This window comes from Corvus brachyrhynchos, unplaced genomic scaffold (assembly GCF_000691975.1).
Source record: "Corvus brachyrhynchos isolate BGI_N302 unplaced genomic scaffold, ASM69197v1 scaffold517, whole genome shotgun sequence".
Taxonomy (NCBI): Eukaryota; Metazoa; Chordata; class Aves; order Passeriformes; family Corvidae; genus Corvus; species Corvus brachyrhynchos.
The window spans coordinates 173,818-201,285 of NW_008238971.1; the positions used below are offsets into that span (position 1 = coordinate 173,818).

A 27,468-nucleotide genomic window follows, 5' to 3' on the forward strand; every position below is an offset into this window, starting at 1 on the left:
GACAGCACAGCCAAGTTCCTGCCATAAGGCAAAGTCCAGGGCAGTATCTCTGTCCATGGAAATCCCTTTTAAGGTAGCCCAGTCTAATAATCCCGAACTGAGTTTTCAGGAATGGAGGTGTGCATTATACTAAACACACCTTTCCAGACCAGTACCACAGCGTTAGTTTGTGAGCCGCTGTTTGCCATTTCCCAGTCCTGTCGCAATTCCCGGTCCCGGGTGGGAAGGGGAACAGCGTACCTCTAGAGAAATTCGGCTTGGCTCGCAGCGTGCAGGACATGTCAGAGAGTGCAGATCACGTCGGGCAGCACCAAATACTACCACAGGCCTGGGCACTAGGGTATATCACCGTGTCCCGCAGCCATAGGGAGGAGGAGGAGGAGAGATGATCCAACAGGCAGGAATTGTGCAGCAAGATTGATTGATTTAATTATTTTACAAACTCTTTTATAGACTTTTTTCTTCATAGCCTAATTGGACAAAGGATCAGCCACCCCTTGGGGGTGATTAGCTAAAATCCTAAAACATCCATTCTCAAAATATTTTTCTACTATACCATAAACAAGACTTTCCAAGGTTGCAGGTGGCTTGGTTGTTTACATTCCCTGCTACCTCTTCTGCGTGAGAGAAGTCTCTCACGGACTTAGAAAATAGCAAGAAAATCCTTGCTAGCAGCATTTTTGTATCTACAGGGTTTTTTAACATATCAATTTTTGTCAGCTGCTGAAGTTTAGCAAGTGGATTCACTTTGATCTATTTGTCTTTGAATGTTCACGTTGATATTCTCCCCATGTGATGGGAATATATGTAACACTGGTCTTCTCCCAATATCTTTGGTATTTGGAAAGATACAGAAACTTTACTCCATGTTGAAATTTTTTTTCACAGGAGAGCCCTAAATACAGAGGTCTCATCCAAGAGACCTTTCCCTCAGGCAGCCTTATTCCGTTTTCCCTTCTGAGAGCATTAAGGCAAGATCTCACCAGGCACTGTTCGGGAATTGAATATATTCATGTAGAAACCTATCAGCAGTTCAGTGAAGAGATTCACGGGTACGAGAGCGCTCAGGGAGGTGGTTCCTTTCAATGGCCAGATCAAATTCAAACCAAAGACACAGGCCAGGCTGGATGCTGTCATTCTGTTATGGATGCTCTCCTGTGAAACCTGGCAAAACATAAACATGAATAGGTATATGCAGACAGGAGACAAGAGACAAAACATGATCCTATATGGAAGAGGAACCAATAAGAGGAGCAGACCCTGGCCATGCGTACATCATTGGTTTCTTACCCTCAGGGCTGACAAGGCAGCCCAGAGCAATGAGGGCACTGGAGGCTGTGTCCTTTGAGTATAACACAAGGTCAAGCAAAAAGGCTGAATTTTTTCCTTGTGCTAGAAAATTAATTGTTTTCAATCTTTCTATCATAGAATCTATTGTTATCTCTGCTGGGGTGGGGAAAAACAGCATAAAGGAATTTAATCTGCTTCAGATGACATCAGCTCAAACAAGAGGACTTCATACCATAGCAATGTAGCAAAAACTAAGCTAGTGCCAAAATAACTGATGAGGGAAAATGATAAGAACAAGGAGCACTCTGTTAACAAGGAGACACAGAACTAGGTATTACCCTGAAGGTAGCTGGACAATGAAATGGTGTTTGTTTACTAAGAAATATGACAAGGCTGGGGGCTGCTTTCTGGCCCTTGGTGGCTTATACAGGCTGCATTTACTCTGTAATATTGTACACTGGGGATCATGGACAAATTATGTTTTGGTGGTTCTTTCAGTGGAAAGTCTCTAAAATATCATGAGAGCTACAGCCCATCACACTGTATTTTCTATAGCACGAGGAAGAGCTGTACCTTAAGAAAGGTACCTGTGCCGGTTCGGGCAAATTTGGAGGAAAATATCCTCTGATAGAAAGCAGGTTACAACCACCCCACCCCCCACCAGGTTCAGGAAAAAAATAAATTTTCCTCAAAGGAAAGTGAAAGAGATAAAAACTATTTATTTAACCAACACACAGGAAAAGGATAATGATGCTAAATAATAAAATCTCTCTCTCTGCTGAGAGAAACCTGGGAAAATTTCAGAGTCCTTCTGTAGTCTCTCTCTCCCCCTCCTTGTCACTGGGACGGGGTGGTGGGCCCACCTCCAGGGCCAAGGCCTTGGTGGAAAGTCCTCCCAATGTATTCTGATGTTGAAACCATCCAGCAGAGAAGAAGGGAAAAATCGGAGCCCCAGGAAAACAAAGTTCAACTTTCTGGAGGAAAAGGAGCTGAAAACCTGGCCAAAAGCTGGCTGGAAAGAAAGCAAGCCAGGGTGCTTCCCCCCACTCCCTCCGCTGCTGTTAGCAGCAAGAGGAATCTGTATCTCTGTGTCCTTGGAACATGAAAACAAACTGCAAAACTGCTTTGAAAGTTTTGGTCGGGTTTTTTCTCAGGCTCAGTTTAAAGGCATAGAAAGGCACAAAATTAATTTCTGGGCATAGAACAGCAGTATGGGATACACATCATAAAGTCATCCCAAGACAGTACCTTAAGTGTACATAGGGCAGGTAGTCTGGAATGGCACAAAGAGCATGTGGTATAGTACTGGAGCACAGTGGAGGCTGGAAGGAGCCAAACCTGCTGCAGTTGTATTCACCTAGTTTTTGGGGCTCCTGACACCTTCCACCCACAAGTTGTATACAGGAGCTTCTTCAAGCACTACTTGAAATACACACATCTTAATCCAGATGTTGCTTTGGAAGGCCAATATTTCAGCTCAAAGCAGTACCACTGTGACTTGCTATAGAGCTAGATTTAATTTTTTCTCTTCACGTTAACTATTTCAAAGAATTTTCCCAACTCCAAGATTATACCATGTCTCCCCACCTGCAACCACTCTATAAACATTTCAAGGAGACAGTCAACATTGAAATGATCAACAAAAATACCCACAACATGTCCTCTTAGAGAAAATCCTGAAGATAAAATGAAACAGTGATTTTATCAACTGAGGCAGAGCTTCACTAAGCCTTATCTGTGAGTCATTAATGGGGATGACATAGGAGCTCAAGAGAGACATGGCAATGTTGCTTCATTCCAAAATACATAGCAATCCCTTCCTTAGTAGACGCAAGAAAAAGTGTGCAACTGAACTCTACACAATAATCTTCACCGGCTCACCAAAAGCTGCAAGCAGGGAAACCTTGCCACACTACTGGTACTGACTTTACCCCTTTCCAAAGAAATCAGGCTTCCTACCGTTTCAACCCCCTCACTACTCTCAGTGCCAGATTTCTTTCTCAAAGGTTATGAACATATTGACTCCATCTACACCACCACAAGCAGCTGATGTGTTCTTCCAGCACTAGATCCTGTAAGGACAGCATGCAGCTAGCCAACCTCTTCATGGGCTACCCCTCTGAATAACTGCAACCCAAAGCTACATTCTACCTAAGAAATACAAAAGGCACATTCAGCATTTGGAATTAACTCCCTTGACTCCTTCTTTGATTCCATCACAAAGTTAGTAACCATCATCTCTGTTTCAATTGAAAATACATGCTCTGTCAATTTGATGAGCTGAATTTTCCAGAGACCTAGATCATATCCTTGAAGCAATCATCTGAACATCATAGGAAAGGATCACTACAAAGAATCACACAGCTTCACTTTGTTAGGTTTTTTCCCCCTTTCACTGAAACATATATAGAAAAACTATTAAGTAATGACAGCCTATATTGTAAGGAAGTAATTTATAGAGATAAAACTTGTATATTGCAAAAATCATCATTGGGAACAAACACTGAAGTTTTGGTTCCACATCACCAAATGCAAAACATGTATGTTCACTATCCCAGAATAATATCCAGCTCCTCCTAGAAAATTATGATGATTTTTGATACCACATACTTTCATCCTAGCACACTCATGGATTCATTTGGTGGCTGGACACAAGTGGTGTCCTCAGGGCTCAGTATTGAGGAAGGTCCTGTTTAATATCTTTACTGATGATCTGGATGAGGGGGTTAAATGCACACCCAGTCAGTTTACAGAAGACACTGAACTGGGCAGGAATGTTGATCTGCTGCAGGGCAGGAAAGCTCTGCAGAGGGATGGGCTGAGGACAGTGGTCTGAGGTTCAACAAGACCAAGTGCTGGGCCCTGCCCTTGCATCAGACCAACCCCCTGCAGCTCCAGGCTGGGGAAGAGGGGCTGGAAATCTGGGAAAAGGAGGTAGCTGGATATGAGTCCAGGTATGCCCAGGTGGGCAAGAGGCCAATGGCACCTGGGCTGTCCTAGCCATGGTGTGGCCACAGGACCAGGAAGTAACTGTCCCCCTGTGCTTGCATTGCTGAGGCCACACCTTGAGTCCCAAGGGCAGTTCTGGGCCCTCATGACAAGAAAGACATTGAGTGGCTGGAGGGTGTCCAGAGAAGAGAATGGTGCTGGGGAAGGCCCTGGAGTACCAGAAGCAGTTGAGGGAGCTGCAGGGGCTCAGTCTGGAGAAAAGGAGGCTCAAGGGGGCCCTTCTCACTCTCTACAACTCCCTGACAGGAAGGTGTAGCCAGCTGGGGGTTTGCTTCTTGTGCCATGTCTCAAGCAAAAGGACTAGAAGAAGTGGCCTCAATTTGTGCCAGTTAGAAAATAATTTTTCACTGAAAGAGTGACAGTGGTCAGACACTGGGATAAGTTGCCCAGGGGGGTGGTGGAGTCACCATCTCTGAAAGCGTTCCAGAGGTGTCTGGATGTGGCACTTGGGACATGGTTTAGGGGTGATTATGGTGATGCTGCGTTGATGGTGGGACTCGATCCTGAAGGTCTCTTCCAACCTTGATGATCCCATGATTCATGGATACCACAGGAGTAAAGCAGTCATTACACTACCTAATGAACTTAAACTGTGAAATACAGAGGGTAGAAACAGCCCTATTAGGTTTTAAAAATATAACAACATCACCATCTCTTTGGTTGCTCAATTACAATGCTCAAAGGAACTCTGCAAAACACTTTCAACAGAAAATTACTAGATATTAAAACACCCCCACAAACTGACTGAAATTTAAGTTTCTACCACCCACTGTCAGCTACTTTGCAGATGTGCCAACTGCTTCTATCTGCTCCATGAGTCATCTAATCCTTCCCAACATGCCCCATCATCTCCAGCCACCCTCAAGCTTTATTGAAGGTAATTACACTTTTCAGTTGGACAAGTGGTTGAGACAAAACATTAATTCAGAGCAATTTTTTCCAGCTTGAACTTGGTTTTAAATTTGCTCCTTTGGTTGCAGATCTGAAGCACAGCTCATGGGTCCCAAACCTTGTCCATTTTCTAGTTGGTCCAGGTTTGACAATTTGAATTTGGCGAGTTTTTGCAATGGTTCTTTCAGGAAAGTCATCCACTCTTCCCCCACATGAGGCATGACTGCAGGGACAGAAGTCAGCAGCAGGTAGGAAAAATGTAAGCTTCTACAGACTCTCCTGCTTCTTTAGCCTTAGACTGTCATGGAAAAATACAATTACAGCATTCTTCTAAATGGTTTCTGGCTTCAGAACTGGGTATCTGTAGCCCTCAGAGCGCTTTGCCAAGAATTCTTCTTTGCAAGGAGACTTCTCTGAGCCCTTTAAGTTTGCATGTGCATTCATAAATCCACTCCACTGCCAGTGCAATGCAGGGCCTGTGCAACACAAGCACTAGTGCACACTCATCTCTCCTGCAATCAGCTGAGCAAGCACAGACATGTTTCACAGGCATTATTCAGGGACTAGCTTGTGAAAACTGGTCTGTCTTTGCCCTCTTGCTCCTGGTTGCCCATTTCTGCCAATGGACCTCAGTCCACTGCAGCTTCAAGAAGACCCTGCAAATCCTTCTCTAGCAGCCAGGTGGACTGCAAAGTAGAGATGGGATGGTTTATACCTTTCACCACTGGGCTCATTACTGGCAAAATCACTACTAATCTAAAGTTAAAGAACTTGGACCTATTTTTTAAATTCAAGTCTGTTACTTCTGTACAAGTTGTCCTGTCTTGCTGTAGCACTCTTGGATTACACTGTTTCATTAAGCAAGAGGGTTGAGACTGCAGAGAAAATAGGGATATTTTTTTCTTCTTTCACAAGCCTGTATCAAACTTGGAGTGTTCAAAACCTGTATCTAGTGATTATATTTCATCCCACTTTATGAAATTGCTACAAGTACCTTTTGCACCACCCAAGACTCAGCTCATGGAAGAATTAAATTGCCCCTTATATGTAAGGCAGAAGGTTGTGCTTGCAGATAAAAACTGGGATTATCGTTAAAGTATGAATTGTGGAAGCTTGTGCAGCACACCAGTCTGCAGTGAATAGAAATCTCTAGCTCTGAGAAAGTTTCATGTTCCCCTGACCCTTCCAAATGCAAATATACCCTGAGACATTAAGGAAGAAAACCCATAGATCAGCAAAAATTGCAGATCTGAGCACTAGTATCACTTGATGCTGTGCTTGACATAACAAGGCCTACTTAAAAATAATGCTATATTCTATTGCCCAATTACAGAAAATATTGTGTGGTACTTTTGCACACCTCCTTAACATATCAAGAGCTCAGCTCTGAAGAAGTGCATTAAGATGATGCATCTACTACTGGAACAAAGTAGTAGATTCATAACTTACGCGATTCATAACACTGAGGAGCTATATCAGTTGCTAAAATAATAGCAAATGACATGAGGACTTCCTTAATAGCTTTAGAGTTCAGCTAGACAACAGTAAATGAAAACGTGAGTGTTACAGCAACTGCTGGTTATAGTGATGTGTTTATCCAATAATCTTGCTTTTTGCTAGTATTTTGATGGAAAAAGGGATTAAATACACTTGTTTCTGAAATACACTGTTGGCTAGAATACGACAAACATGACTGTAGCTCAAGAAGAGCTACTGAGGGCCAATTACCTCACTGGTGAAAATCAGTATCATTCCCTAGACATGATTGCTGCGGTGGGCTCTTAGGGCTTTTGAAGGCCAGACCATTTGCTTTAGGTGTCACCTACACCACGACCCTTCATTTCAGGCACCTACGTTTGAAAACTGCAGTCTGAAAAAGGCGATGCATTGCATAAGGTAGAAGGAAGGGAAATGTGAAGCCCTGTGACTGTCTTTTTCTGCACAGCCAAACTATGCCACAAGGCTGAATGTAGAACTATTCAACAGCTGATGTTCCCCAAACCCTCAGACTCGTGGGTTTTCCAGAAATGGGTTAAAAGAGATCAGCAAATCAAAAAGTAGGACAGAAGACATGTGATTAAATTTATCCTGAAACATTAAAAAATCCTTGCAAAATCCTTGCATTCTAAGTTTTTCATTTAACACTAGTAATGAATGGCTATTTTAAACAGGAAAATGCTATTTTAAAGATTTAATACAAAATATTTTTCTGATGGTTGTTCTAAAGCTTATTAATATTTATATAATTTTCTAAAATAACACTAATTTATTTGGTGTTCTAGTTGCCCAAGATCTATACTTCAGGGAAAACAGGTGATTTCACCTATGTTTTCTCCAGCACCTAAAATTACACAACCACTATTTTCATGCTTTTTTCACACCAAAATAGGGAAAAAAACCCACAAAACTAAATAAAAAACAACATACATTGTGAATGTGGAGTGAAGGAACAGGACTTGTAAATATACCAGTGCCAGCACAGTTCATTTAAATGTGCACAGTAGTTTTCATGACATCTAAAGAATTTCATGGTGAAGGGATGGCCAGACTATGGCTTATCACTGACTCGTATCAAAGCTGGAGGGTTCTGTACCCCAAGTTCAGTCTACTAACAAGTACTGTACAACCACCTCACCAGACAATTTAAACTATTCAGTTTTCCCTTCTATGGAGATGTTAAAGTTTGAATTTACAGGAGCAGATTTAGAAATAAAATTATTTTGAGAATTTTCCCCATACTCACCATATGGAGAAAGCATAGCAGATATTTCAGAACAACATTATTGTGTTCAGGAAGTCCTTGAATGATTTGTTTGCATCTGGTGGCTCGTAAACAGCTCTCCACACCTGCAATGTCAAAGTCATTCTTAACTCTGAAGCATCACAATATTACCAAGAAATAACACCTTATTTATATCTGCTGGAATTACTTTATATCCATCTGAAAGACTGACCACAAAATTCAGCTCTACTAACCACGACCACAGTGACAGTGAGGGTTATTCCTTTGAATGCCTCTGTCACATTTTGTATTATTATGTATCTGGCTAAGACTAATGTCTAGAGTATTTTCTCAATGCAGCGAAACAGCCAAAATATTTTTTTTCACCAGAAGACTTTCAAAGGTCTTGATTTGAATCTCATTATCTCTCCATGCACTGAATTGAGACATCTACTTTTTATTGTCTGGTTTTATTCTTGCTGAGACATAGTCCTGCTCAAAGTGCTATTTTGGTAATCTACTAACTGAAAAAGAAACACTTTTGTCACTCTGCAGGAAATTCTTTTGTCATGGCAAAGAATTTATGAGATGGCCATCTGAGTGGCTGAGAATTTTCTAGAGATGAACCTAAGCAGGTTCATTTCTACAGATAGGCAAAACCAGATCTGGACCCCAAATTTCTTGCATCATCTAGACAGTCCAGGTGAGAATTACACTGACATTCATATTTCAAATACTGTATCAAGTGACTCTTTTTTTTTCCCCCCGGGATACTGTAATTATTTTAGTACTGTAAGTTTAACACCAAATTGGAGGAAGATCTGATGATGCTAATCATGCCAAACCTAAAGCAGCCCACTTTTTCTGCATCTGTTGCATTTCTCTCTCTCTCCCTGGGAGTTCTGCACATGGATGTGTGTGTATGTGCAAAATTTCAGCATGTTAACTGTTCTTAAAGCACTGAACTAAATGCATGAAGCTTTACTGCGATAAACTGTGGTGACATTTTTCCCACTGCAAAACTATCAGTTATAAAACACACTAGTCTGTGTCCCAAGAAGTTTTTTTGTCAGCCTTCTGCGGAATAAATAACGCAGGAAGTGTAGCAATCCTGGGTAAAAGAAATCTTGCTTGCAGTTTTCACGACCAAAGGTCATGAAATTTTTATAAATTTTTTATGTTTATAAGCTTTTAATGTAAGTTTATAAACATTTAATAAGTTTATTATATTTATCACATTTATAACGTTATTTTATTTATAAGTTTATAAGCTTATAATATTTTATGCTTATATATTTATACATACTCTATATATATATACTTAAATATTTCTATACTTAAACTTATAATCTTTTTATAAACTTCAAGGTTTTATTAATTTTTAAGTCTGTCACTCAGCTCATTTATTTCACAGCTCCCACCAATAACACTTAAAAAAATTCAAGTAAGAGAGTAAATAGAAAAGTTTCACTATCATTTCAGACTGCTGTAAAGCAGAAGAAGTACTGTATTTCTGGGTTTTCAGGTTAAGATATGTAATAGATGCATAACACACACACACACACACACACACACACTCTTCCAGAAGACAGAACGAGAATTTTCAAATCATCCCAAGACAGCTGTCTGTGATTACACCTCTTCAAATCTTCCTTCTGCACTTTATTCACAGAGAAGGTACCTTTGCTGTGGTCCAGCTTGGCTTTCAAGCTTAAGATCTTTGAAAATTGGAATATCACCACAGCATCAGTAAAAGACAGCAGACATCACACTGCATGCACACAAGAAAGCCCAAGGAGTAATCCTTTTAAACTCTACTTTCCAAAATATTTTGTCAAAATTGAAAACACAAGTAAACAACAGTAACATGGGATGAATGTGTCACAGGCACTTTGCCAAGCAAAACCTTCCACTGTTCCTAGACAATGCACTGCCCTCAGATTATTTTCAGACTTGTGCACATTTTTTACTCTCTCACAAAGTAAAAATATCACACTCAGAAAGTCAGGACAAGATTAATTCAGTAAAAATTAGCATTTATACATTCATTTTCCAAATTTCCCCTATTCTTTCTAGTTCTGAACGACTATTCTTAGTCCCTCAATTTCTACCACCTTCCTGTGAACAGACCTATTCTTCAGAATGCCCTGAGATATTGTGTGAACAGATGAATCCTTCATTTGGAAAATGCATGCTCGTGACTGGAGGCCCCCTGGGTTCCCTGCTAGCTTGGCTATAGCCTGGATGGCAAAATCTCATTCTCCGTATGTAGGTGCTAACTCCCAGATATTCTGGGATCTCAGGTGTTCCAGCCCCAGGCATTAAAGAGCATTATAAATTCCTACTCCCTGACAAAGGCTACATAATTAAAGTTTTATAATTCATAGATTTAGATCCTTTATTCCCCAGGATGTTTTCCTATGGAATAGTTGCAATGAAAAAATCAAACTAACCCAAACAAATAAAAAAAAACCAAAAAAAACCAAAAAAACCCCCAAAACAAAAACAAAACAGAAATAACAACAACCAAAAAAAAAAACAAAAACAAAAAACAAAAAACAAAAAACCCACCACCCCAAGAAAACCCCCTAAAAACAAATCCCAAGAAACATATAAATATCTATAACCATATAAATATCATATAACCATCTAACTTTTGTTTCGACAATTCTTCTGCTGAAACTAAAGCTGCTTTGATGCAACTTGTATCACTGAGACTCACTCATTGGTGGGCCATATCATACAAATGGAGCCCTGACCACGAGAGGTCTGATCCAATTGTTAACAATACAGTAGAATATATAATAAACCAGTGAACTTTGTAAAAAGCAAAGAGGGCCTTGGCAACCCTGACTACAATGCTCTGGTACAGATGGTAAGGATGAGGCTGTCCATCCATGGCTGCAGCAAAGTATTAATAATATTGTAAATCCACAACTGCCCCTTGCTTAGCAAACAAACAGCTATGATTTTGAATTAGCCAGGTCCGGTTCAACCTGCTGTATAAATTTTTCCAAACATATATATACTCACTAGTGATTCCAAGGACATGATCGTAACAGTCAAATGTTAGCAATGGCTGAGGCAGCTCCCTGAGGAAAGTCTTCAGGATAACTGCAGGAATATGGATATCATGATAATTATCAAAATTCACAGACTTGCCTAAAAGGAGAAGAAGAAGCAAAAAGGGTGTTCAATGATATGTTTTTCTTTAACCTACTCCCTGAAAACTGTTTCTCACAACATTTTGAACAGAAAATCACTTGGCTTTCTGCTGCTGGTAACTCCTGATATTTTATTTTTTCATTTATCATTTGCGTAGAGCATTATGAATTTTGATAAAAGAGGTTCTCCCCATAAAGGCAGTTCAAAAATGACTTCACAGGGAAGTCAGTGACTTTCAAAATTACTTCACTACATTTCATAAATTATTAGGTAAAATTATATTTCTTTGCCATAACCAGAGGCAAGATGACATAGGGACTTTTTAACTACAGTAAAGTGCATAAACTCAATACAAATTTTTGTGAGGGATTGGTTACGTGAAAAGGGACATATAGATTCGGGATATATGGATTCTTTGCAGCTTACTGATCTGAGAGGCTGGCTACGTGAGAACGGGCACATAGACCCTTGCAGCTAGCTGAGCAAGGTCTCATAAGACAATGCACCACACATCCTGTGTAACAACTGAAGTTGCAGAATATTACATGTATCTTGCCCAATAACTGAACCACCATTGAGTCTTACTGCTGAACTATGGGTTTATTTGCAGAGCCAGCAAGGTTAGGTTTTGGCAGTATAACAATAGATATCTGTGGTTAGAAGGCCAGGGAAAAAAGCAGAACTGCTGACCACAAAAGGGGAACTAAGGAGGGGTTTAGGATCAGCTTAGTCGACGTGAACCACTTAGAATGTGCCGTTATGAATATGCATAAAACCTATTATTGTTAGTATATAAGGAGCTCTGTACAATCAGTAAATCGGAGTCCTGCTGATCACTCATATTGAGCGTCTGGGTTTCCCCTCTATTGCGACAAATTTTTACGAAAAAATATACAATTTTGGACTCAAACTTCATTAGCTGTTACAGATTTTTTACAGCTCTGGTGTGACATCAAGAGATGACTTGCTATTCAGTAAGCATTAAGTGCCTGTTGCTGTCTCTCAGGTTTCTGTACTAGTGCACTTATTATTTTATGTTACAAATGGCTTTGATTACTTAGTTGCAAGAAATTGCATTTCTGCTTCACTAACAAAACCAGGATGAACAAAGCCTTCACATTACTACTGGCAATGAAATTATGACAGCTTACCCAGACTGTAGAGTTTCTGCACATCTTTGATAGTCTGGATGCTGGCTGACCTCCTGAAGAGGTCTACTTGTAGTCCTGAAAAATAATTTTTAAATTAAACAACTATAAAACAAATTTAAAAACCCCAACTGTTTTAAGGCATTTTTGTGCAGACCATTACTCCTTCTACTTCTCTGGAAGTTATTGGGACTCAACACTCTTGCCTGTCAGTGGTATTTTGAAATACCTGATTCTAGTCTTGAGGCAGTTCTGAATTATTTATCATTAACCTCCTGAAAGATGTCTATCTAACATTGGGGACTAACTGAAATCTGACTTCATCTAGAGAAGAAAAGTGTTGACAAAGGATCTGACTTGGACTTCAGCTTTCAAGGTAAGTTAGTTATCTGAATTATTATGCAAAACAGGGTGGGGGCAAGAACTACTGCTTTTCTTGAGACTTGTGGTACTTCTTGCTTTTTGAGTTTGGTAAAACTCTCATTTCCCTCTCTCTTTCCTTCTTTCCAGTTTGTGCTGTTCCTCACACCCAGCACATAATGTAATTTCACTCACATGTTGTCTGCTTCCTGCTGGAAGCAGAGTAATTAAAATATTAGCCTGTGCTGGTGTGACAAAACATAAAATTGCAGTTTTCAGAGGTTGGCAGACTAACCATGGCCTTGGAGGCACTACTGTATGTTTCTATATGAGTGAGGAAGACCAGATTGACTTTCTTATTTTTTCATGCAGGTAAGTAGCCAGACTGAAACATTTGAGTATTTCAACTAAAGTACATGTGGGTTTGTTTCCATGATCAAGAATCTCTACTGTGTTCTAGAAAAATTGAGTCATACATTAAGGAAGGATACTCAATCATTCTTGCAAATTCACCCAGGTTGCAGATGTATTTCATACACAAAAAATCAGTAAATAGTAATGAATTCCTAATTGAACTCACCATCTAGTATTGTTCACATGAATTTAGGTCAGTATACTAAAAGAACTGATAACTACCACTGAAGTACATTTTCATAGACAAGTTTCAGGGACTTTTGGCAAGGACCTCAAGTTCTACTTGAAAGTGCTCCACTGACTAGATTTAGAGGTTTGGCTGGAGTTCAGCTGAATACAGCTCCTAGTTACTTCCCAGGAATATATGCTCTTGCCTGCTGAATTGAATAGTAAAATTTTAGCCCATGCACTCAGTTCTGGAAGGAGTATGACATCTTAAACTACCATATCTAAGCTTCTTAACATGCGTGGTTACTAAAGGAACTAAGTAACTATGATACATTTGACTCCTGGCTTTACTCTCCATCAGTTTGTGTTTCACTTAAATAAAGTTACAGCAAATAACATCACTGTAGTAAAACTGTTCCATTTGATTTATATTACAACCTGTCTAAAGACATGGTATTGGAAGTGGCAGCTGGGAACTGCTAGCTCATGAAGGCACTGTCCTCAACAATCGTTTCCAGAGAATTTGTGAAATTTTACGCTGGCTGTCAGTGGACTAGAGGTGTTCTGTACAAACAACTCTTTCAGAAAACGGATATCCAGAAACACTTCCAATTTGGTTTGCTGGGTTAATAATTAATGTTTTTATCTGATGTGAATCTTGCTGTAAGGACTACAATGTAATAAATATCAATTATTAACAGGTTTATGCCTTTATTGGCTAAGCTTTCAAGAGTCTTATTAAAGACATTTATGTGTAGCACAGACAATAGCTGTACTTGTCTGGCCCTGCATCCCATTAATGTTACTATAATGGCATGTAACACTAAGCTCTTGCTGGTTATGTTTTTGGAGAGGAAAAAGCAACTTTTATCTTCATCTGCAAAAAGCTGGGATGCAGGCAATATCTGTGCTTCTTCCAGAACTCACTTACCAGGCCAGGTGAAACTGAATCAATACACTGCAATTTGTTTGATCACAGGTGGCGACAAGCCAACTACCAAAGTAAATATACCCAGTGCTTTTTACAACTGTAGGCAACCCAGCCAAATGACAGGACACATAGTTAAGTGCAGGTTAGTGCAATTCTTAGGGAAAAGAAAAAGTCATACTCTTCTATAGTAAATGAACCGCAACAGCAAGTCACATCTTTTTTTTTATTTTTTGCATATAAGATGCTCAGACCAGAAAATAAGAAATTAGAGTAATTCTTAAATCAATCTAGGGTTCTAACTTCATTCTCTGTTAAATAGAAACATGAGTCAACAGCAATTATGCTCTTGATGGTGAAAACAATGAGCCTGGGTACATTGATGAACTGGGATATACATGAACTGAAAAGGACATTTTGCTTTAGAAGTTTGTAAATCTATTAATTGCTCTCAGGGCTTTCTGTATTTAAGCTGGTCAGGGGAAAGCCACCTAAATCCATGATTTGAGAGGTGGCATTTCCCATGTCACACAACCTGAACAGCATTAGCATATGCCCCCTACAAGGGTCTCATAGCAAGTGATGGGAAGGAAGAAAGGGACCTGATGGCTCCCATTGGATATTCTACTGTGATGGGTAAGTACACAGGCTTATAAGCCTGGAAATACCTTCTCCAACCCTGACTCTTCCTTTTCAGACACTGGGCGAAAAACAACCCAGATCTTAGAACCATAATTAAGTCAACACAGGTTACACACACCAAAATAAAACTAATCTCTGGGTCTTCCTTTTTGCAGACAAAATGCATGCCAAAGCCACCTGAGTCATAGGATGAGAAAACAAAACTGACTGAAGGTAATCCTGATCATTACAGCTCAAAGCATTCATTTTTGTCCTACCAAGAAATAATTTTGAAGCAGTCTATTTAATTTTTGTTAGCAGTGTTCTTCGATCAAATCCTGTTTACAGCATGACCCCTTTCAGCTGTCTCTGTAAAAAGACTTCTTTTTCTGTGTGTACAAGTTGAGCTGTTTTGCCATGAATAGCATGAATAGCACAGTCCATACGGAATATCCACCCTGGAGTAGCAGTGCCAGAGAACTGCGAGGGGATGAGCAGAGCATGTGATGAGGTAATTCAGCATAAACTGCTCCCTACCCTTCACCAGAAAAATAGATATAGAGATCAATGGACTTTTCCTACCCTGCACTAAACTCCTCAGATCAAAAAGAGTGAAATTTTATTCTAAATATTAAGTGCTATACAGAAAAATGTAGTATATGACTAGCAAAGAAGCCATCTATATTAAATAAAAAGTGATACTGCAATTGAGAATGCAACTGAGTAATTATTGAAGTGTCAGTAATCATAAAAAAACAGGCAGGCACTTCATTCCACATTGAAATAAGATGGCTTTCACCAGAGTAGACAAAATTTCACAGTGCCATGACACAACTGTGTCACATTCCACATTTATTTACTGTTGCTAAAAATGCTTAGCTCCCCTCCTACTTGCCCCCATTAGTTGTCCCACAGGAAAGACACAGAAAATCAAAACTGATAAATTAAAGCAACACATGCTGTCACATTGCTGGAAACTTGTCAAAGAAAGATGAGAAAATTACATTCTTTTTCTTTCAATCATCCTGGATTTGAGGGTTGCTGGCATCAAAAACCTTTGTTAATTTATCTGCTTTCAGAAGAGAAATGGCAAAGAGTGAGCATCTGAATTCCTTCTGTCCCAAACTGAGTTTGGAAATGTTTCTTACAACTGGGATCCTGCCAACTCTTACAAAATGTCCATCCTGATTTGGAAGTGGTTTTCATTCCCACTAATACATGTCTAAACCAAGAAATCTTCTTTCAGATTTCCTAATTCTAGTAAGATCTATTTTTTTTAAAATCAGAACTAATTTATTCTAATACAAGGACTGCTGAGTTTATAGCATATTTAATTGTCACTGTAATTTCTTAAATGCCCAAAGTGGCACTAACTTTCCTGTTTAAGACAGACTTGAGATTTTTTTTTTTAAGCTAGGATAACAGTGCAAGTTTGAGGAGGAGATTGCATATCCTTCCTTTTCCTTACATGTTGCAATTATTAAAGGATCAGGGGCATGGATCATTGATAGAATTATGGGATCTATAGAAAAATTGTACAAGCAATAGGCCTAGAAGCAAAAGGCCTGTGTGTGAGAAACTGCCTGCATGAGAAAGCACTGGTGTGAGTAACAAGCCTGGGAATAAAGAGGGAGTTTGAAACGATGCAGCTGTCCTGATAAGGTGCTAACCAGGGAACAGGAGGGGTAAACACCAAATTCTTTTAATCATAACATGACTATGGAGGCTTGCCAATGTAAGTCCAATTATATAGAAATAGAAATGTGCTGTGGTAAGCTTTAGGCCACTTAGGAGTTAACAAGCTGGTATACTATATAAGTGGTTTTGGATTGCTAATAAACCAGAGTTTGCACTTATCAACCACATTGGTTTTGGACTGCATTTCTCCCCCTGTCGGGATCCTCGGGCTCTCGTCCTTTTACAATTCCAACACTTACATTCTGCACAATGAATACAGAGCAAGTGAGTGGGATGTCTGCAGCCCGTAAAGGTGATTTGCACTGCAAGAAAGTGCACAGCAGAGCAAGAGCAGAGGGCAAGAGAAGAGACAGTCCCAGCCCTACTGAAAAGCTGAGCAGCAGCAGAATCCAAAGTGTGTTTGTGTCCTTGCAGTTTTGAATTGCAGTCTATAGCCTTCGCATGTGTGAATGAATATTCTCAGTTTACACTCGGCATATCTGAGAATAATTTACTTGTAATGCTTGAGCACCAAAAATACAAACTGCTTATTACAAAGTTCATTTTTACTTGATGGCACATGAACCAGTCTTGGAATTTATTTAATCTCCATGAACCCTATGTAAAAACATTCATATGAAAAGAGCCAAGAACTTGGAATATTCAAGTGGCCAATGAGAAGTTTTCCCGGTGTTGCATTTTTAAAAGGTATTCACAAGAAGTGGAGGCCAGGATGCAAAGCTGCAGCAATCCAAACATATTCAGAATGCATAACCATCCATCTCTACCCATTCTGACTACCACCACCATTAAAAAAATGGAACCAGACCTTTCTCCATCAGCAAGATTTGTTGTGATTCATGGAACGGAGGAGGAGGAAAGATTAATCATTGTTTGCCACTGCTTCTTCTACTGAACAGATAAAGGACAGCTTTCCTTGTCACTATAATCATACAATAGGACATGTATTACTTTATCATTAAACTTCTATTACATGGTTATTACCATTTCATTTAGCCATTTGAGCCATCGCCCAGGACTCTCCTGTGGTACCACAAGACAACAGAGAACAAAAACTTTATGCTGCAAAGCACTTCCAGTCAAAAATATAGGTGGGGTAAAAAAGACTCAGCCATGGGAGCTACAGTGAGATAATTTTCCTATAGGGACCAGTTTTCTTTTCTGCTTTACAATTCCCCAGTGCAATTCTTTCACTGTGAGTTCATTGTTCCATCATTTCTGAGCTGCTGTTGATCTCACATGAACTTGTTAGTAATCAGTTCTCTATGCAATTTACCTGTAGATGTTTCCTTATATGGCCACTCTATAGAACACAAATGTTATCAAATTTTGGAAATTTTAGCAATAATCACAGCAGGTTACTTTGGTTTTAAATCTTTTAAAGCATGAATAAGCATGTTGTTTATACCTTTGAGGATACTCTCTAAAACATAAAATACATTAATAATAATAATCCTACCTATATATTTCAAAGTTGTATTTTGCATAAAACAAGCACAAATGACAGTGTACTAATGTTTCAAATACGCTTGAGTGACATCCCTGCCCTTTGTAACCTATTTGACATCTTCAAGCAGGTCTGAACAGTGCAGTTTATAAATGTATTGAATCAAATAAAAATTCCCTCAAAAGCTGATGCCTGACCTCCAGATGTTGGGGGGTTTGCAAACAAAATATGGATTTTGTCATGCAGTTTTATCCTCCATAGCATGGCATTACTCATATCACTGGTTACCAAAACGGTCATAAAGGGCAGTCCTTTTACAGTCTCACTTTGGCACAGAAGAGATTGTGAGGACATGTGGAGACATATTAACCAGAGAATGAAAATGACCACCCTGTGGCTAAGTTTGGCTCCTTGGAGAAAAGGCCCTGTGAGTGAAGCATCAGGATCGCCCCAGAAACACTTAGAAACTGTTCTGACAAGAGAGTGGTTATTAAATTAAGCAATGTAATTTCTCAGGGCATAGGTAGTACACACACAAAAAAGCTTTATTTAGTGCAAGTCAAGCCTTGCATTTATAAACCAGAGAGTTTTGAGGCTGTGCATAGAAAAAAAAATGTCCTCTATTTGCTGGTGTTGGGGTTTTAGTTTAGTTTTAGTTGTTTCCTGTTAAAGGAATTTTCTCCCATATGCATGTTGCTAGGGGACAAATAGCTGTACTTAAGAAAGACAAAAAGGGGAGTGGGGCGGGCCTGGCTACTCCTTTGTCTACACCTGGGTGTGGGGTCAGTTCGCTCTCAGCGTCGGGAGAGAGAAGCTGCAAAGAAAGGAGCTGCTGCTTTTTTTTTTTTTCGGCCGTTCTTTCTTTCTGCTGGAAACAACGCCGGGACCCCAAAAGCCGCTTTCCCTGCCCTGCTGGAGGCCAGGCTGTGGCCGCCCTGCCTCACTGTTACTTCGAGCTTTCGCTGCGTTGTAGCCGTGCTCACCCTGCCTGCCTGGACCTCCAGGGGGGTTCTCCATTTGGATACATCTCGTCTGTCCTGCGGGATTTGTGCTCATCCCTGCTGCTCCAGCCTGCTGCTCCAGCCTGCCGTTCCAGCCTGCTGTTCCTGAGAGCCCGGGATCCGCCCCTGCCGGCTGCGAGCGGAACTGCACCCGAGGGGAAAGGGCCTGACAGCCGAGAAGGCTGGCACTGGGTTTGTGTTTGCTGTTACTGCCATAGTTACTGTTGTTTTGTTTGACTGGTTATATACATATATATATATATATAGTAATGAACTGTTATTCCTATTTCCCACATCTTTGCCTAAAGGCCCTTGATTTCAAAATATAATAACTCAGAGGGAAAAGGGGTTATATGTGCCACTTCAAGGGGGGCTTCTGCCTTCCTTAGCAGACACCTGTCTTTCAAAACCGAGACAGCTGGTTACTATGAAGATCAAGTTAGAAATGTGCTGTTAAGCGTGTTTGGCCTGACTAAATTATCACGTGGGTTCGGGATGATACCACACCCTTCTTTCTGAAATTAAGAGCGTGTCTCTGGTTTGGTCCAGAAGATGCTCTGAGGTTTAGTCTTAATGAGCTGACGATTCTTTCAGGTACTCCAAACTCATTTTAGGAAACCAATTCTTCTCTGTGAAGGTTACAAAAACCGAAATCAGGAATTTTAAAATTCAGTATTAAAAACGTTTTCCACTCTAAAGTGGAACTGGAATGAAAGTGGTGAAATGGCTACATTTTATTCCCTTCTTGAAAAAAACAACCTGATAATTACAGATATTAAGAAACTTCAGCTTATTGTGTTTATTGTAATACTGTCTGAGGCGTGAGCTATAATAGTTCTTGTTTCTAAAATACAAGTAGATGTAGATGAATCTCTGCAAACAGCAAATTCTTTAGTCTCTGTAAAAGTACTGAGGGACTTACTACCTGGATCCAGTGAGAGCCATCTTGCTCACAAAGAGCTATCTAACTATGCAGTCAGATGGATGTAAATGTCTGATAAATGTAAACTGGATCCAAGAAGGGAAATTTTGGCTCATTTGTATAGGTGACAGTGCCTCCACACTGGGAGGAGCTGCTGCAAATAGAGGTGTCTGGAACTGAGGCACAAAATTTAAACGTCAAGGAGGAAGACCATGACCCCATGAAATCTGTCAAAGGGACTGGAATCAGTAAGGTGAAAAAGGTCGGGTGAACTTTAGGGACTAAGAGCTTCCTTAGCCTGGACACACCGCTGCAGGTGCCTAGTCTGAATAGCAGCACAGCTCCTGCAGCAGAGCTGCTCAAGAAATAAGAATCTGAGCAGTGCAGAATGGACTTAAAGGATGCCACAGGATCACTGATATTTCAAGAAATCCTACTCTGTTGATGAAACAGGATTTTGCAGAAGCTTCTATGATCCTACTCAAAATTGATTTCAAGTACATAGATGTGAAAATGTAGCAATGGAAGACAGAGTGGAACTACTGCACTTTGGGTGAAAACCAAACTCTGTTAACTCTGCAAGGCTGAAAACTATGCCAAAATCAAATGAAACAGGGCAGTGACAGTGAATTTTTGTCACTTCCAGAAGACAAAGCTTTTATTGTGCTTATGGCCATGTCTGGAGTGCAAAGAACACTAGCAGTCACCCTCCCAGGGCTGTCAGCAACCCACAGGGCCAGCACTTGCTGGAGACGGCACAACTGAGATATTCCAGATTTATAGAGAGAGTTAAAATCACAGCAGACAGCAGGTACAACAGATACCTGCACACCTACAATCAAGTGTAAAAAAATGTATGTCTATCACCTACTACTTGCCTTGGCATGGCAGGTACTTGCTTTCAAGCATCAGTTGGCTGAGAATGTCAAAAAACACTCTACCTGATAAGGCATCTCTCTTTAGAAATCTGGTTTGTGGAAATCTCTTTATGATAGGGAATATGACATCTCTGAGCAAACCTGGGCTTGGCTGGAAAATAACAATGTTGACAGAGCCCTGGATCTTCCTTCCTGAGGACACAGGGGGATTGAGAGCTGGGGAAAAATTATATAGTTCAGCTAAGAAGTGTTTTGACAGGACTATGTATCAGTGGCCAGCACTACACCACCATTAACTTCTGAAGATGCATAAAGTAGGACAAGAAGTCTCATCATGTAGGAGTCCATCCCTTATGAGCTGTGCTGTTACTGCACTGAATAGATGAAATTTTAGCCAAAAGTGGACAAGGTTTGGAGAAAACTCAAGGATGATTACTGCTTTCAGAATGACAAACATTTCATCAAGGAGAAATTATGCAGTGATGAAGATGAGCCAACCCTAGGGTTTTTTTAACCATAACCATCATAACTTGCTTTTTTTTCCTCTACGGCACATTGGTGTTGGTGCTTCAGAAAACTGTGCATATCTGAGCTGACTCAGCAATTGTTGAGGGAGAATAGTATGAAACTGGTGCAGCAGTGATGAGACAAAACACCCAGAAAAAACAAAAGCAAGACATAGAGGGTTTGTGTCAGATCAATGCAAGAATAATTAGTTATTGGCCACTAACACAACATAATGATGGCCTTCTGTGCCTTTAAAATATTTAAATGGGCCCAAGAAAGTACCAGAATGCAAAGCCTTCCTCATATGCACAGGCAAAAGTTTAATTTAATTAGCATTTTAGTGGCTTTATTCTCACTCAATTTCTAAGTATTAACAGCTGTAACAGATAATAATGTTAGTGCCACAGTCACCCTCATTATAGCTCTCTTGACTTATGCGATTAGTGAGGAAGAGGTATTTGCTTATTAAGATACGCTAAGTATATGGAAGGATGATTGTTTCATAACAATTTAGAGCACAAAAAAAATCTGGCTTTCATCTGCAGATGGGGCATGCACTGATATATGCCACAAGCTCTAATTATCTAGTAGTGAACTATTTACATTCCCTGTATTCAACCATAATATTTGGTAAAAGCTACACCTGCAAAGTTTTCATAATCACCACCACTCTGGAAACAGCACATCCAAAGACCTTTACGGGTCTGAGTGGAAATCCTGAATTTGGACCGTGAGGTGTTCAAAAAGGTCTGTTAGGAACTCTTCACCTACTACAGCACTCTTCACCTTTAATAGCAGAACTGGCCCCACTGCAGCACTCGGCATTGGCTACTGCAGGTATTTTGAAGTTAAATCAGCAATTTTTAGGGGCAAGGAGCCAGCTGTTTTGCACACAAGCATCCCTACAGATGCTCCACTACTTGTACACTCTAAGGTGCAGTGGATATCTCTCTTATTCTCCCATACCCATCATTAATCAGGTACATTTAAGGTATGAAAAAATATGAAATATACAACCAAAATATGAAAAATACAACAAAAAATAGTGGTGAGTTTTTTAATGTTCTTATTTACCGTGAGATAAACTAAAATACAAAGGAGCATAGCCTAGCAATGAGGGCAAATATCAGTGTTGTCTGTCCTCAGTTAAATATGTACTGTTTTGCACTGACCTAATGGAAGTCAGGCTTTCTCTTGAAAATCAGCAATAGTGTTGAGAAGCAATGTTTTTCTTGCCTGCCTCCTTTTGTCTTGACAATTGAGAAGCCTACTCAGCACAAGTTTTAAAAAATGTTTGTAATTTATCATTTAGGGTTTAAATAAACTCAAACTCAGGCCAAACCTTTTTGGAAATAGTTAAAATGAACCCATACGAAGACACACATTGTTTGAATACTGAAAGCAAAAACTAGAATACATTGATTTTTATTGGACATTGTACTTAATTCTATTCTAACGCTATTATATGGGTTTACAATGCATATTTCAAGACACTGCTCAGATTTGCTGTTTCCTAACCAATCCTAAGAGAAAAAAATTGTGGTTTTTTTTTTTTTTTTAGTAAGACAGTATCAGACAATATTTTTATCAGACAGTAATCCAACAATAATTATTTTCCATCCTCTCATGGCAGCACCCAATTGCCACTCCAGTTCTCAGGATATAAACATATCCTGTGTAGTTGTAATCTTCGCTGTATCAGGCACTGAGTGTTAAATAGTTTCATACTATTGTTCTTGTTCAGAAAAACCCATCCTCTTTTGACACAGAACTCACCTTTACTTTTTAGATAGGATAAAATTTCCTTCATTACTGGGGAATTAGTTCGTCTTTGTTTTTGTCCTCGATACTGTCAGGGAGGGGGGAAAAAAAAGTAACATCCTTATAATGACATTTATAGACAAAGACTCAAAAGTAAGACAGAACAGTCTGAGCAAAAACCTGAGAGAAATCTGAGAGCACAGATACATTAAACTTCACAAATGAAGGCACCTGTACCTTTAGAACTCTAACAGGCACTGAATGAAAAATAGAAACAAATAACTTGGGTTTCTATTCAAAGAGCTATTCCTAAACACTTATTTCTTGCACTGTATAACTGCCCCAGTGCCCAGAAATAAATAAGTGCTATTTGCTGGGCTGAAAAGGAAGCAAAGACAGAACATCAGAATTATGTTCCAAGCTAACCTTCTCCCTACTTGAGACTAGTTTTCCTTTAGTTTAGTTCCCCTCCACTGGCATGTCCCAGCTGAGCTGTGTTTAACCACAACAGGCTGATGGTGGCAACTCCGATTGGTTTGTTTGGACACTGTTGGTGGAACAGGGTTTCCAGGCAGATTAAAAGCAGGCAAGGAAGGAGTTCACAGCAAATGCTTCACATTAAGTCTTGATCAAGGGATGCTGCAAGTTTAGGAGACTTTTATCATGCAGATTTTTCTTTGTCATTTGTTTCTTTTTAAGCCACAATGTGTGTATAATTAAAAGGATATTGTAGTATTTATTTTGAAGGCAAAGCAATGCAGTGAGGTTATTAATGCTTTGAATTACTTCCATGAAATTAGATTTCTTTTTCTTTCATGAGTGAACAGTTGAGGCAAAAAAATCAAACATTTTTTTGGTCTAGACAAAACAGAAAATTCTGTAATTATCTTCCTTATTTTAAAAAAAAAAAAATTTCGGCAGTTTGGCAAAAGAGATGGTCAGTATCTGCTGAGCATTCTGCTACTCTTTATAGTAATCCACAACAAAATAACAGACCAGCCTCAGATTTTAAAGTAGACTTAGTACTACCAGCTGAAGTTGCACCTGCAGAAGAGAATGATTCTTAAGGCCTTTTTCTTTTCCAAGTACTGTGATTTCTTCTCTTTCTGTCTAGGCTTACTAATTACTTTATCAGTATAAACTAACTGATAATAACTGTAATTGTATTTGATACAACTTCTGTAACATCATTGCATGGAAAGAGCAGTCTAGTATTACATTTTGTGTTTACACTACACATAAAAACTAGTTCAAAAGGAATGTTACAGCAATATAAGTCAGCATGGAAGGAGGGGGAAATTGTCAAATCTCTCTCCCCCATATTTGTTTTCCCTATGCTTGTCAATGGAGTTAGAAGATGGTAAGTAGATTGGTTAACTTTGGGTCCCCATGCTCAGGAAGTTGGTCACTCTCAGCTTCGCATACAGAGGCAGTGGGGGGATCCTCCAACAGGAGACTCAGAGCAGGATCATGATTTAGATACTGAATCACCCTGTGGTTTTGCCTCTCTTACTCATAAACTGACATGGGAATTAACTTCATGCTATTTGGTTATTCAGCCATCAAACATTTTGACTCCATTCATCACTCCAGGGACACAATGCTGTCTGTCCTTGACCAGTACAGTCTCTCCTAGTTACAGTTGCATTGCCCACCCAGTCCTAGTCTACTTCTTTCCTGTTTTCACCATCCAACCTCTTCCCAGGCACTAAAGTCTGTGTCTCTATTATGTTATCCAGATTCTCCCATACTACAGTTTGTACATCACTTCCCCATGCACTATAGAAAACACTGCAAGTTGCTATGTCATTGTAATAAACACGTTGATATACCTCCCAGAGCTCTCTCTACTATTTTAAATACTAGACCAATCTGCTGTTTTAAAGGAAGCTGCAGAACTAATGAAGTTGTTCTTTGTTGCTATGAATTTCTATCCTTTGTCCTACCTCTTTCCACATCTTGGTAATCAAAGATTATTTCCTTATATCATCTACAACCTCACTTCACTTACAGAGTATTCTCATATCTTCCCCTCACCACTTTCCTCATAAGGTAAGGAGTAGCTCATAACTAATCACCATCTAAATGCTAACTGATGCACCAACATACCGAACGCAAGAGAAAACTGAATTCCTGCTACAGTTTCTATCCTTTCAAGAAATGATTTTCAGAAGTTTGCAGTATTTCAGAGAGCTCTACTCCTCTGTCAAATTTGGATGACATAAGCCCAAAGCTCTTCTGTAAGCCTTACTAAAAATCACTCCACTGACTGTTCTTTTTCAATAAAATACCCATACCAGAATCTAAAGTGTATAAAATTCAATGATGATCTATGTATGGGTTAATACCACTTTGTGGACACCGCTGTATGTAACATGAACTATTTAGGAAAGGGGAATTTTCCTTGCTGTAAAAAACCACAGAAATTTTGCTTTAAAAATACAGCCAAATTTAACAAACCATGTTCACAATGCGACAATCTCAGACATTTGACCAAATAAATTCTATAATGCATGTAGCACACTCACAGGGAAGAGAAGACTAACAGCAAGGAATGAATTTAATTCAGATAATCCTAAAGTATGGTCTTTTATACATTAGAAATTCTCATTATTTGCTGCTGCTTGCAAGTATAATCTTTAGATGAAACTATCCAACTTCTTGTTCTTACACATTGGCAAGGCACCATGAATTTCAATACAAACAGTACTGGATCTGTTGGAGCAATGATTCTCTGCAGCATCATAATGACATGATAATGGCCAGAAGAAATATCTATGACCTGACTTGCAAGACCAAGTCCCACCTAAATGTTCCCCATTATCACAGACCTCTGAGAGCTAACCCAGAGGCTATGAGTGCTCCACAAAAAAAACCTCACTAATGAGAGAAGCTCCTGCCACCAGGACCAAGTTCATGACATAGTCCTCAGAGCAGCAACATAAAACAAAACACACAGTGACTGTGCAGCCCCATTAATAAACTAGTCTTGCTAATAAACAAAACCAGGAAGGAAGTTCTAGGGGCACTTTGTACAGCAAGCAAAGTTGAAATCCTCAGTGAAATTGTATCTCCCAGTAAGGGACTGAAGAAAAAAAGGGGGTGGAAGATGAGGTCAGTACTGAGGCCAACGGTCCAGATGCCAGTGAGGAAAAGCCTGCAGCAAATCAAGGCAAGGGGAAAAAAACGCACATTAATTTTAGCTTTTCTAATAGTTCTAACATACTCCTTGTGTGTCAAAGGATTTTACTTCATGTATTTAAATCAGTAGCCTAAACACTTAGGGCAGCTTTTATTAAAATTTGTCAAAAGCCTAACTCACTTAAATGGGAACATCATCAAGACTTTAATGTGCTTGGAAGCTGTTACATCTTTATTATTGACAATTTAAGCTCATGGAACCCATTCTCAGCCTCTCTAAAGTTGCACTGATTGCATTTGCTTTTTTACAGCTGCTCACTCCAGAGGCACCAAATAGCAACCTAGTAGCTTTTTTCAAATGCTCTTCAATTATTGTTGTTACCCATAAATGTGTTTCCTATTTCAGTGTATAAATAGCAAACAGATTATTTACAGCACTTGCTCCTGTTGAGAACTAGTATATCTGTCAGAGAAGTGAAACAAATAACCAGGCTATAATTTGTAATAATAAACTCTACACATTACATTTCCTTTTTCTAGGGAAAAAAGGTACAGTTGCACAGTTTCTGCACTTCTAACATTTTCTACAGGATTCCAGTTTCCTTTGAAGGAAAGGTTCTGTTCTCAGTAAAATGAACAAGGTTCTCAAGAAAAATGGTATTTTAAAATAGAGTAGGATATTCCCCTACAGTCATGCAAAGGATTGCTCTGTGTCTGCAGCACTGGGGTGAGCTGGAATGTGTATTTTCAGAGCATTTCACATTGTGGGACACAGCTTTCACTTTACTGGACCGAAAGTGAGATAAAATGATCGGGACATTACCTCAGCTAATGTAAGTTAGACCAGCTCAAAGGTCAATAAAATGACACCTCTGTCCTCTCTCTTTGGATCCTGCCAAGCAATCCATGTTTCTCCTGCCTGGTCCAGGATGGTGGTATGAGCTGCGATAGATAACGCAAACTATCACTCAGGCAGTGCTACAGGCTAACGCTGTCCCTGACTCATTTCCACAACCTCTGGAGTGTCCTCAGTCAGAGGAGATGCAGTGTTATTTCTGTGACGTCTTTCTGGACTGGCTTAGCAGAAAAGCGCTGGCTGGGCGTGTGTGCTGGCTCCTCCACAAAGGAGGCACTTCAGGGACCCGGTGTTCTTGAAACATAGATTTAGAAGAAACTTCATTTTCTCCCTGCTGAGGCACATTTTAGGTAGAGGCTAGCTGTATTGAAATAAGTTAGAGTAAGAAGGAATTCGGGCCCAGCTAGAGTTAATTAAAATAGTTAAGAGAGTTGGACCTGAAATGGGTTTTAAGATGTTAGTAACTGATTACCAAATAACTGATGATCTGTATGTTTGTTTAGCTATGCTTAAAACGAAGAATAGAAACATTGATAAGTTG

The 27,468-nt window shown here is 39.6% G+C and overlaps 1 protein-coding gene across 1 annotated transcript in view; it reads right to left on the reverse strand.

Annotated features, from left to right (window-relative positions):
- Positions 1-654: 654 nt before the first annotated feature.
- Positions 655-27,468, reverse strand: part of ARHGAP8 (Rho GTPase activating protein 8) — a 55,674-nt gene continuing 28,860 nt past the window's right edge. The window contains 6 exon segments of the mRNA XM_008637169.2: positions 655-1,164; positions 7,934-8,037; positions 10,946-11,074; positions 12,229-12,303; positions 22,946-22,987; positions 22,990-23,018. Of these exon segments, the coding sequence (XP_008635391.2) occupies positions 967-1,164; positions 7,934-8,037; positions 10,946-11,074; positions 12,229-12,303; positions 22,946-22,987; positions 22,990-23,018 (577 nt within the window). The 3' untranslated portion in view covers positions 655-966.